Source organism: Bos indicus, chromosome 6 (assembly GCF_029378745.1).
Source record: "Bos indicus isolate NIAB-ARS_2022 breed Sahiwal x Tharparkar chromosome 6, NIAB-ARS_B.indTharparkar_mat_pri_1.0, whole genome shotgun sequence".
Classification (NCBI taxonomy): domain Eukaryota; kingdom Metazoa; phylum Chordata; class Mammalia; order Artiodactyla; family Bovidae; genus Bos; species Bos indicus.
Window position 1 is genome coordinate 88,886,814 of NC_091765.1, and position 12,743 is coordinate 88,899,556.

The 12,743-nt window shown below is 34.7% G+C and overlaps 1 protein-coding gene across 13 annotated transcripts in view; it reads right to left on the reverse strand.

The window, feature by feature from the left end:
- Positions 1–12,743, reverse strand: part of ANKRD17 (ankyrin repeat domain 17) — a 167,180-nt gene that overhangs the window by 38,845 nt on the left and 115,592 nt on the right. For all 13 annotated transcript variants that reach the window (XM_070791564.1, XM_070791571.1, XM_070791566.1 and 10 more), the window contains 6 exons: positions 10,425–10,567; positions 9,801–10,014; positions 8,600–8,775; positions 7,395–7,557; positions 4,005–4,100; positions 1,104–1,220 (listed from right to left, as the gene is read on the reverse strand). In XM_070791564.1, coding sequence (XP_070647665.1) covers positions 1,104–1,220; positions 4,005–4,100; positions 7,395–7,557; positions 8,600–8,775; positions 9,801–10,014; positions 10,425–10,567 — 909 coding nt within the window. The remainder of the gene's footprint in view (positions 1–1,103; positions 1,221–4,004; positions 4,101–7,394; positions 7,558–8,599; positions 8,776–9,800; positions 10,015–10,424; positions 10,568–12,743) is intronic.

A 12,743-nucleotide genomic window follows, 5' to 3' on the forward strand; every position in this document is an offset into this window, starting at 1 on the left:
GTAACAATCACTATAACAATCGTTACAGTGATTATAACAATATGTTCATATTCAATTAAAACCTCAAAGTGGCCAAGAAAAAGCTAATTTTTATTTGATCAGAATATAAACTAGAAAAATTTTTTAAATGAAAAACCTTAATATTAAATATATTTTTCAGAAAATAGAGTATTTTTACATTGACTTTAGAAAAAAATGTTTAAAATAATTTTATTTTCTTCATGCAAGATGAAATGTGTAGCTTAATATAGTAAGTCTAAACAAAAAGAATGTACCTGACTCTAATGAAAAATATTCTAATATACAAATAACTTGTGAACAACATGGGCTTCAACAGGCCCATTGCATGCGAACTCCTTAAAATAAGTAAGTACTACAATACTACACAAATTGCAGTTGGTTGAAATCCATGGACTTGAAACGGCAGATACGTAGAGCCCAATTCTCAAGTTACATGTGGATTTTCAGCTGCGTGGGGGAGGGGCCAGTGCTCCAGCCCCACTATCACTGCATATTTAAAACTTCATGTTAAACTTTAGAGCATTTTTAACCTTTTTAAAAAAGAAAAAACATGGAAGAATATATATTCTATAATATTCAATACCAACCAATTCTTTTCCTTCTATGATTACTATTTCTATAATATTACATTCTAGAGGACAGTTAGTGATAGAACAGAGAGTAAAGAAGCAGCTATGGGTCTGTCCAAACTATACAATGTTTGGAGTATTTTACTCCCTGCAGGAATAATGGGGATGATGCTGTAGTATGCCTGAAAGAGATTTGGATGGGGATTAACAGAACATTTGTTAAGATAACTGAGCACTAGAGGCCAGGCTCTCTCACTTCCAGATCAATGCAATTCCTACAATAACATTTTGTTAATTTAACCATAAAGAAAACTACTTTAATGATATAACAATATTTAAAATACTCAATTCTACCAGTTGAGCCAAACTTGGAAAGAAAACCATGAACATAATTTAAAGCAAAAGCAAAACAAGGCAAAAAACCACAGATTACAAATAAGGAGGAAGAAAAGCAGAAAGGAAAAAAGTAGATAATATTTTTCATATGTAAAGGTTATCATATGGAAAGGTTACCTTTTCCAAGTCTAACTCCTCTAATAAAATGCTGGCATTTTTGTTTGCTTCAGCAGCCTGTCTATCTTTGGCTTGTACTATTGATTCCATACAAAGGTGACACTTCTTCAGCATCTCCTAAAACAAAAAAATTAAGATGTTTCTAACCTCAAAATAATTAACATTTAGAGAGATTCCTGAAAACATGAAAATATTAAATAAGGTACTCGAATGAACATAAGCAGTAAAGATCAATAGTAGGGCAAAAAGGGTACACATAAAAACATAATTTAAATGGCATGTTTTTTAAAACACATAAGCAAAGAGCCTCTACTGTTCTTCAAAATAATATCCCTTTGATTGGTACTAAAATTATTTAGTCCTATAATTTTAAAAATGAGAAATCATACTGCAAATAGACCTGCAATAATCTGTTAGGTCGTTAACAGGCTAAAGGAAAGGCAATGTCAACAAAAGAGAACGGGTTTAAAAACTTTTTAAATACTTATTTGGCAAGAACTGTTCTCAAATACTTTGTTTCTGTAACTTCTTATGCTGAATCATTCATAAAAAACAATATTTATAGACTTTTCTCTTATTTCATTTTCAGAACACACTTTTTGACAGGAAAAGGGATATTTCCATACTAAGATAAAGCCATATTTTCAATTTCTGTCCCCCTACATAGATATCTAGGAATACTAATTCTCATGAAAAAATCTAGAGGCAGGCAAGACAGTGGATTAGCTATGTTAAATCAAAAATTAATGAGAAAAGTTGCTGTCACATAATAACTGAGAAAATGAAAGACATTTTTACATTTTTCAGAGGCATGTCTTAGGATTTCATTCCAATATTTTGATTTCAATTAGAATTCTAAGGGGATTTATTTTATGTTCTCTTCCTTTCCTGCAAAAATATCCTAGCAAATTCATTCTTAAGCTGACAGTCTGATTTTTATATTATGTTGAACATGTTAAGAGTTTTCTTGACCATAAGTAAAAGTACTATGCTAATTTTTGCTTAAGTATAAAAAAAATTCACTGACTTGTTCCTCTCAGAAGAGTTATCAGTCTGGTTAGATTATATCACTAATGAATAGTAACAATAACTTGCTTTAGGTTGTTTATCATCAACATTAAAATTAAATTAGCTTAAGTACTATCTAAAAAGCTAAAGTAATTCTATCATAGAAAATATTTTATTACTTCATTCAGTTCATTTCAGTTCAGTCACTCAGTCGTGTCTGACTCTTTGCGACCCCATGAATCGCAGCACGCCAGGCCTCCCTGTCCATCACCAACTCCCGGAGTTCACTCAGACTCACGTCCATCAAGTCAGTGATGCCATCCAGCCAGCTCATCCTCTGTCGTCCCCTTTTTCTCCTGCCCCCAATCCGTCCCAGCATCAGAGTCTTTTCCAATGAGTCAACTCTTCGCATCAGGTGGCCAAAGTACTGGAGTTTCAGCTTTAGCATCATTCCTTCCAAAGAACACCTAGGGCTGATCTCCTTTAGAATGGACTGGTTGGATCTCCTTGCAGTCCAAGGGACTCTCAGGAGTCTCCTCCAACACCACAGTTCAAAAGCATCAATTCTTTGGCACTCAGCTTTCTTCACAGTCCAACTCTCACATCTATCCATATGGAAAAACCATAGCCTTGACTAGACGGACCTTTGTTGGCAAAGTAATATCTCTGCTTTTCAATATGGTATCTAGGTTGGTCATAACTTTTCTTCCAAGGAGTAAGCGTCTTTTAATTTCATGGCTGCAGTCACCATCTGCAGTGATTTTGGAGAACAAAAATATAAAGTCTGACACTGTTTCCACTGTTTCCCCATCTATTTCCCATGAAGTGATAGGACCAGATGCCATGATTTTCGTTTTCTGAATATTGAGCTTGAAGCCAACTTTTTCACTCTCTTCTTTCACTTTCATCAGGAGGCTTTTTAGTTCCTCTTCACTTTCTGCCATAAGGGTGGCGTCATCTGCATATCTGAGGTTATTGATATTTCTCCCGGCAATCTTGATTCCAGCTTGTGCTTCTTCCAGTCCAGCGTTTCTCATGATGTACTCTGCATAGAAGTTAAATAAGCAGGGTGAGGATATACAGCCTTGACGTACTCCTTTTCCTATTTGGAACCAGTGTGCTGTTCCATGTCCAGTTCTAACTGTTGCTTCCTGACCTGCTTATAGGTTTCTCAAGAGGCAGGTCAGGTGGTCTGGTATTCCCGTCTCTTTCAGAATTTTCCACAGTTTATTGTGATCCACACAGTCAAAGGCTTTGGCATGGTCAATAAAGCAGAAATAGATGTTTTTCTGGAACTCTCTTGCTTTTTTGATGATCCAGCGGATGTTGGCAATTTGATCTCTGGTTCTTCTGCCTTTTCTAAAACGAGCTTGAACATCTGGAAGTTCACGGTTCACGTATTGCTGAAGCCTGGCTTGGAGAATTTTGAGCATTACTTTACTAGCGTGTGAGATGAGTGCAATTGTGCGGTAGTTTGAGCATTCTTTGGCACTGCCTTTCTTTGGGATTGGAATGAAAACACCTTTTCCAGTCCTGTGGCCATTGCTGAGTTTTCCAAATCTGCTGGCATATTGAGTGCAGCACTTTCACAGCATCATCTTTCAGGATCTGAAATAGCTCAAGTGGAATTCCATCACCTCCACTAGCTTTGTTCGTAGTGATGCTTTCTAAGGCCCATTTGACTTCATATTCTTCATTAGGTAAGTAAATACTCTGAAGAGTTTCTTAAACAGCATACTTCATTCCCAAATACTACATAAATGAAAATAGTTATATGCCACACATTATTGCTCAAACTAAGGCTTCTTTTCTTAATGTGGAATATACAAATATAAAAAAGCCAAATGGGATCCCAAGTTCATACAGTGGGGATGAATTTAATCAGTGTATTACCTTATCAGTGATCGTTGCTATGTATCTCATACATTCAGAGTCTGATGGAAACTGATTGACTTCTTTGACTAAGTAGCGCACCACTTTCACATGACCCTAAAAAACAGATATCAGTGTCAGACTGAAAACAAACTCTATCAGAATTCAGTAAATCTAGTCTGTCTGAACAACGATTTCATTGGCATTCGTGCCACAAAATAAAGAGTTAAGTTGGGTATTATTGGCATTTCAAATAAAAAAGTGAAATAGGAAATGGCAACCCACTCCCTTATTCTTGCCTAGAAAATTCCATGGACAGAAGAGCCAGGCAGGCTACAGTCCATGGGGTCGCAAAGGGTCAGACATGACTGAGCGACTGAGTACACAAACAAAAAAAGAGACAGGCTTTGGTTTTAATGAATTAGATAAATCTACACCGTTCACTTTCATTCCAACTCCTGAAAAGATATAGAATAATTTGAGCTAAAATTCTAGTCAGTCAGTCAGTGTTAGTCTAAACCATTCTGAATTTTTAAAAAGATAACCAAAAGTCAGTATGAAGAAATACATGATATGTGTGAAAGAAAAACCTCACCTTCCCCTCCAGCCCCAGCTAACTCATTAGATCTTAGCATCCTATTTCCATTTTAAGCATCAAAAGAGTAGAAATAACAATTTTGTTCTTTTTTTCAGGTGAAAACTGAACAGATAGTACTGTATTAGGTATTAAAAGAAAATAAGATACACTTGCCTAAAGCTTGAACAATGGTTATATTATTTACTATTAACAAAATTCTCTATGTTAAAAATCTTTAGACCCTATTCAAGAGACTCTCTACTTTCTCTAATCTATACTATTATTGACACAACACCTCTAAACAGATGGATAAACATATGTTTATAGTCAGTACATTTCCTCTGTTGCCTTTATTTTTTACCTTCTCATCTACATCTTTTAAAATTACCTGTACCTTTTAACTAAACAGACATTTCTCCGAAGACATACAGATGGCTAATAGACACATGAAAAGATGCTCAGCATTATTCACTATTTCAGAAATGTAAATCAAAACCACAAAGAGGTATCATCTCATGTGGGTCAGAATTGCCACCATCAAAGTCTACAAACAATAAATGCTGGAGAGGGTGTGGAGAAAAAGGAACCCTCTTACACTGTTGGTGGGAATGCAAACTGGTACAGCCACTATGGAGAACAGTGTGGAGATTCCTTAAAAAACTGGAAATAGAACTGCCATATGACCCAGCAATTCCACTGCTGAGTATACACCCCAGGGAAACCAGAAGTGAAAGAGACACATGTACCCCAATGTTCACTGCAGCACTGTTTACAATAGCTAAGGCATGGAAGCAACATAGATGTCCATTGGCAGGCAAAGGATAAGGAAGTTGTGGTAATATACGGAATGGAATATTACTCAGCTATAAAAAAGAATGTATTTGAGTCAGGTCTAATGAGGTGGATGAAACTGGAGCCTATTATACAGAGTGAAGCAAGTTAGAAAGAGAAACACCAATACAGTATATTAATGCAAATAATGGAATTTAGAAAGATAGTAATGACTACCTTATATGCAAGACAGCAAAAGAGACACAGATGTAAAGAACAAACTTTTAGACTATGTGGGAGAAGGCGAGGGTGGGATGATTTGAGAGAATAGCACTGAAACATGTATATTACCATATGTAAAACAGATGACTAGTTCAAGTTCAATGCATGATGCTGGGCACTCAAAGCCGGTGCTCTAAGACAACACAGAAGGATGGGGTGGGGAGGGAGGTGGGAGAGGGATTCAGGATGAAGGGATACATGCACCCATGGCTGATTCATGTTGATGTATGGCAAAAACCACCACAATACTGTAAAGTAATTATCCTCCAATTAAAATAAATTAATTAATTTTTAAAAACTACCTGTATCTTTTAATGAATACCTTAAATGGCATTTGCACCTTTGCTTGATGCCTCATTAACACTTCTACAGTATTTAAAAATATTTATATGGGACAATTCAGTTACCTAATTTTGCCTGTGGATCTATGATTATTACATTTTGTACAAAATGCAACACTTGGAATCTGTACAATTGTACACAGTAGGTAATAAGAAAATAAGTAATGAAATGAATAACGAAAGAGTATAAAAGGTAAGTGCCCTGCTTAAGGAGCTAAGTCTATTTGGAAACATGAGGTATATGTATGTTATAAGAGATAAGGTATTTCAATGTGAGCTCAAATGGAATGGGAAGAGTTTCTGTAGAAGGGGAGATTTACACTGCACCCAAGAAATGAGTAGTTTTAGAAAACTGAGGAAGGACATGGGCATTCCTGAGATGAGAACAAAGGTGATATGAGAGACAGTGACACAAAAAAGCCCAAGCAAGTAGAAAAATCACATGAGGGACTCAATGCGAGATGAGTTCAAAGGGCACTAGACTAGTCTCTGAATAACAACTAAGATTCGGTTTCAGAGGATTACAGAGACTGGCGACAGGAAAAGTTTCCTGAAGAGGATACTAACAGAGTGAAATGGTTAGGAAGATAAACTTGATATGCTAGCTTGCTTGAAGAGGGAGCTAGTCACTGAGAATAAGTATGATTAGAGAGGAAAGAAAATTCAGAGTCAGTGGGAAGGTAGCCTGGAACACCCAGGGAAGAGATGGTATAAAGAATAAGAGAAATTAATAAGAGAAAAAAGGAAAAGATGATTTTTTTAAAAATCAATTTTTCAATACAACAAAATAATTTAGAATCTGTATGAGATTTTACCTACTGAATGAGAAAGCTCAAAACTATAATCCCTGGAATAATAAACTGGCTTTCCAAATAACAAATCAGACCTGCATTTAGGAGATCAAATCATTAAATCAAGTAACTTAGATATAGTTCTATGTTATGCACTACAGAAAGTTTCAATTTCACAAAATTTATTTCTACTTCTGAAGGTTTCAAATATTGGCAGCTCAATTTTCATTTTTCTTTTTTTTCTCTAGAAATTAATGTGAATAATTAAAAATAAAATCAATTTAAGTTAAATTTTTCTGTGTGCTAATACAAGAAAACACTCATTCATAAATAAGTAATTAATTACTCTTAGGTGGATTCATATTTTGCAAAAGAGTAAGACTGCAACTAGAATTTGAAAATTCTACACAGTACAATTTTTAAAAGTTTACTTAGCTTTGACATCCAATACTGATACTATTGATAGCTTTTCTGGGATACCTATTATCTAACTTTCAATGTTGCCATCAGAGTGATTCTTCGCTTATTATCTTACTGTTTTTACCTTTGCTGTTAGCTCCTAAAATGAGGGTCTTTAGTGATAATTAAATGATGAACTTCCCAGTCTAAGTGAAAAACACCCAAGTGGATGAAAATGAAAGACTTCTACCTTTCTAAATGCTGCCATAAGAGGAGTTATCTTGCGGTTGTCGGCTGCATCCACATCTGCACCTGCTTGCACCAGTAACTGAACCACATCCAGGTGTCCGCCATTTGCTGCCAGCCACAACGGAGTGTTCCCCTTCTTGTTACGTACATCGATATGGGCTCCCCTAAATGAATGACACAATATCACTTTCAAATATATGACACAAATGATAATAAAAGTCAACTATTAACTTGTGAAAATATTCTTTAAAGAAGAAAAATTATTTAAAAATACATAGGACTAAAATGTATTTCTCTCAAAATTACATTATAAAGAATTTCCATTCATCAAATTAAAAGCCACTAAATCAAAATTAACTATACATCAATAACTGCTTTTCTTATTTTAAATTAAAAATAATTCATTCTTTGTGCATAATTTTGATTTTAAATCCTGAGAAAATGTAAAAATTTTTTAGAGAAATAAGAAGATACATCCTGTTAATATCATAATATACTAAACAGTATCCTAGAGCACAAACAGTATCCTATGAGGTGATTATATCTTTCAGATTATTTGTATTCATGTGTTTATATTATGTGGTTTTGGAAAAGAATGAATCCTAAAATAACATGAAGGTTTAGCACTTACTCACCACGGTGAGTAAGACTCATGACAAGTAACAGTAGTTGATAGTAGCTACTACTAAATACTACTATTAGGGCACCATGCCAATCAAATTTAGCAGACAAGCAACTCTGAAAGACTGGCAGGCAACCTCTAAGTGACTTAAAATAAAAAACATTCTGGACTCTATCTTATATCTTGAACAGTTTCATAACTCACTTAAAAGCCCTAATTACCAAAAAGAACATGAAAAATCAATGGTGAAGCCTAGATTATTGCCAGACTTACATGAATTAGGGTGACATCTCTGCAAAACTATGAGGGTGATGGGACTATGGCTGACAACAGCTTATTATAGCACTTAAAAAGTGTATACCCAGACAAAAAGGAAGTGAAGTATTTCTGGGCTGCACTGAAAATAACAATGCAGCATAGCTCTGTATGGGTGGAAAATAACATAGGTAGGTTTAAAACATTAAAAAAAAAAAATACACTGTTAATAGAAGTAATCACATCTGATTTTTAAATAGTACAATCTGCACAGAGAATAGTCATCACTAGTAACCCCGTATCACATGTGGAGTATGGTAACATCATACCTGCCAATAAGAAGCTCACAGAATTTATAATGCCCTTTATCTGCTGCTATGGTTAAAGCTGTATCTCTCGAGGAGGGCACTGGAGGGGCATTAACATCAGCACCTTTATCCAAAAGGACTCGGCCCACCTCTGCATAACCACCAGAGGCAGCTTCCATTAGTGGTGTGAGGCCAGTCTAGGTTTAGTGAAAAATAAAAAACAACACATAAGAGACTAGAAAGTACCAAAATGTTAAAGAATAATAATTTGGGGGAATTATATTATATAGCTGTTACCAAAATTCATATCTCAATTCCAACACTGACACTACTAACCTCTCTCAGTTACAGTGACATCTACTGAAAGCAGATGATTCTGCCTAATGTTACTTTGTGGGGGAAAAAACCGATGAAAGTACTTGGCATATGAAAGTGAAAAGTGTTAGTCACTTAGTCATGTCCAACTCTTTGTGACCCTATGGACTGTAACCTGCCAGGCTCCTCTGTCCATGGGATTCTCCAGGCAAGAATACTGGAAGGGGTTGCCATTTCCTCCTCCAGAGGATCTTCACGACCCAGGAACTGAACCTGGTCTCCTGCATTGCAGGTAGATTCTTTAACACTGAGCCACCAGGGAAGCTCTGTTCCTCTCTTCTCTTTAATGATAGTATATAGTTTTTAGCTGACAACCCTAATGTCATTATTACCTACAAAAATCTATTGCTGGGACTTCCCTGGTGGCCCAGTGCTTAAGAATCCACTTTCTAATGCAGGGGACATGGGTTCGATCCTTGATCAGGGAACTAAGATTCCATATGCTGCAGGACAACTAAGCCCATGGACCACAACTAGAGAGAAGCCCATGTGTAGCAGTGAAGAGCCCACATGTGTAATGGAGATCCCTGCATGCCCACAAAGAGTATTCCACGTGCCACAGATACACCTTTCACAGCCATAAACAAATAAATTTTAAAAAATAAAGAAAAAGAAAGCAATGTCTCTCTCAAAGATTAAAAAAAAAGAAGTTGCTAAGGTATTTTAAAGAGGTGATGCTTAACCGAGTCATATAGAATGGCTTCTGTTTAAATGTATAAATATATATGTAAGAGATGACTACAAAGAGATTACTACAAAGTACTAGAATTATAATAAGCATATTGCCAATGTATACCTTAAATGTCAAAGAAATAAATCCATAGGCTAATCTCAGACCTCTTCTTACCTTAGCTCTGTGTTCCACATTTGCTTTTCTATCAAGCAGAAGACTAACCACTTCAGTTCTTCCTTGGAAGCAGGCTAAGGTAAGGGCAGTATTCCGATTGGTTTCTATTTGAGCATTAATGTCAGAGCCCATGTCTAACAGGAGCTTAACGGCAGCTGTGTGCCCATTCATAGCTGCTAACATCAGAGGAGAAATGCCCAATTTGCTACCAGTTCTGGGGGTGGAAGTATGGGAAGAACAGAAGGAAAAATATACATTTTTAAATGTCCTGGAAAAATTGGATGATAATACAGAATTCTATCTCATGATTGAAGATTAAGATTCTTTATTCTGTAGACTTATTTAAGAACACACTTCAAATCTTTTACTACCCAGAACCAGAATACTTTCTGTACAATAACTTGGACTAAAATCAAATTAACTCATTATTAAAGTGAAGTTACTGAATTCCGTAAGAAATACAGCAATTGATAATTTTTTCAAGTTGTATGTCAATAATTTTAAATTTGAATTCTAAATCTGTAATGTAGGCATTTCCTAAGTATGGCATTAAAGATGTGTTGTTCTACAAATATCTTTAACATTATGCTCTTAAGGGACTTAGAGAGAGAGACTAAAACTTACCTAGAATTAATCTCAGCTCCTGCATTTAGTAATATTTTGATAATATTCACATAGCCACCAGAAGCAGCCAGGCTTAGAGGTGTGTAATCAGAAACATTCCTGTGCTCTTTATTTGCCCCTCGAGCTAACAACAGCTCCACCACCTGGAAAAAGAAAAGGGAAAAAATGGCTTTCTTCTTATGGCGAGACAATTTGCAAGGTGTATATTTATGATTTCTCTTTTTTTCTGGTATATTGTCTATAATAAAAGAAAGGGAGAGTCCTTTCATCCTTTGCACAAAATCAGTCTCAAATGAAAAGCAAAAGGTCTTAGAAGTCAACAAAGGGATAAGTAAAATCCATTTTGCAATCTGTTGAAATGACAGTATTTTCATTGAAAGATTCATACTTCATGTGTTATATAGACTTTTTTCATTTGTACATGTAAATGTCCTTAAAAACTAAATGTAAAAAACAATTTTGGAGTAAAGCTAATACTTATTTTTCCCCAAAATTTTACTAAAAAATTTTCAAGCACATGGAAAAATTGAAAAAAATTACATACATTCATCACGTAGATTCTACTATTAATATTCTATTATGCTTACTTTTCTATCACAGTTACTTGTCTGTTCATCATTGATGCATTTTGTTTCTAAGTAAGGTGTAGACACCTACAATTTCCCTTAAATACATCAGCAAGTGTACAATTAACTAACCTCTTATTTTTTTTCAGGTTTTTTTTTTTTTAGGTGAAATCTGTAACTTTAAATAAATGCACGAAACTTAAACTGTATATTCACCGAGTATTGACAAATGGATAAAACTAATTTAAATCTGCTTTTTCCACTTTATTATTTTTTTAATTGAGGGATAACTGCTATACAGAATTTTGTATATGTTTTCTGTCAAACATCAGTAAGAATCAGCCATAGGTATATCCATGTCCCTTCCCTCCTGAATCTCTCTCCCATTTGTTATTTACTCATGTTCCTTCCCAGTCAATTCTACCCACAGGCTAGTTTCATTTACCATAGATCTTCATATAAATGAATCACACAGTGTTTGAGAGTAATTTGTATGTATTGTGCAGCATTCCATTAAATGAATACACTAGTTTATCTATTCTATTGATGAACATCACTACTGTTTCTAGTTTTGGCAATTTGGCAAAATTTAGTACTGTCAATCTTTAATTTAGCCATTCTAGTAGATGTGATATCTCACTGGGTCTTAATTTACATTCCCCGATAGCTGAGAATATTAGCATTTACTTAAGTGTCATTCAGGGGTCTTTTAGTCTATTATACCATTTTTTTGTCTTTTTAAGTTCACATTCTTAACCACTTTCTTTTTTAAATTTTATTTTTTTATTGAAGCATATTTGATTTACTGTGTGTTAGTTTCAGGTGTATAGCAAAATAATTCAGTTGTATATACATATATATACTGAACACATATGTATTCAGTTATATACATATATAATTTTTTCCTTTTCAAATTCTTTTCCCTTATAGGTTATTCTAAAATTTTGAGTATAGTTCCCTGTGCTATATAGTAGGTCCTTGTTGGTCATCTATTCCATATATAGTAGTGAGGATATGTTAATCCCTAACTCCTGTTTTATTCATCAGCTACTCCTTTCCCCTTTGGTAGCTGTAAGCTTGTTTTCCGTGTTTGTGAGTCTATTTCTGCTTTGTATATAAGTTCATTAGTATCATTTTTTTTTAATTTCACATGTAAGCAATATCATACAATTTTTGTCTTTTTCTGAAGCTTTGACTTTCTATCAGATTTTTCCTTTAGTCAGTAAGCCTAAGTGGCTTATGTAATAAGATTATAAATCAAGTTCCCAAATTGGCATTAGGTTATTTTATCTTACAAGGAGTCCCTTAAGCAATAAAGTGTGTGTGTGTGTTTGTGTGCGTGCGCTTAGTCTCTCAGTCCATAAGGTTGCAAAGAGTCATTCATGACTGAGTGACTGAGCACACACACACACAGATCAAGTATTTCCAATGAAGTTTAAATTGAGATATATAGATTTGCTGGGAAGCTCTTCAAATCACACAGTGATCAAAAATTTCAGTTAAGTCAAAATTTTATTCATTATATTCCAAAAACAGAACATTTACAATTCTGACTGGTAAAATCACCTCCACTGTGGAATACATAAAATAATGAGAATGGTGAAATAGAAAAAGAGAATGACCTAGAGTGCTTCCTAAATATAAGACTCAACAACTCCCTATTGAGAAGTTATCAATCCAAAGAGACAGCACAACTGGTGAATATAACTGGATTTAAAAAATGGATTTAAAATGGGGTTATCCAACTGATTAT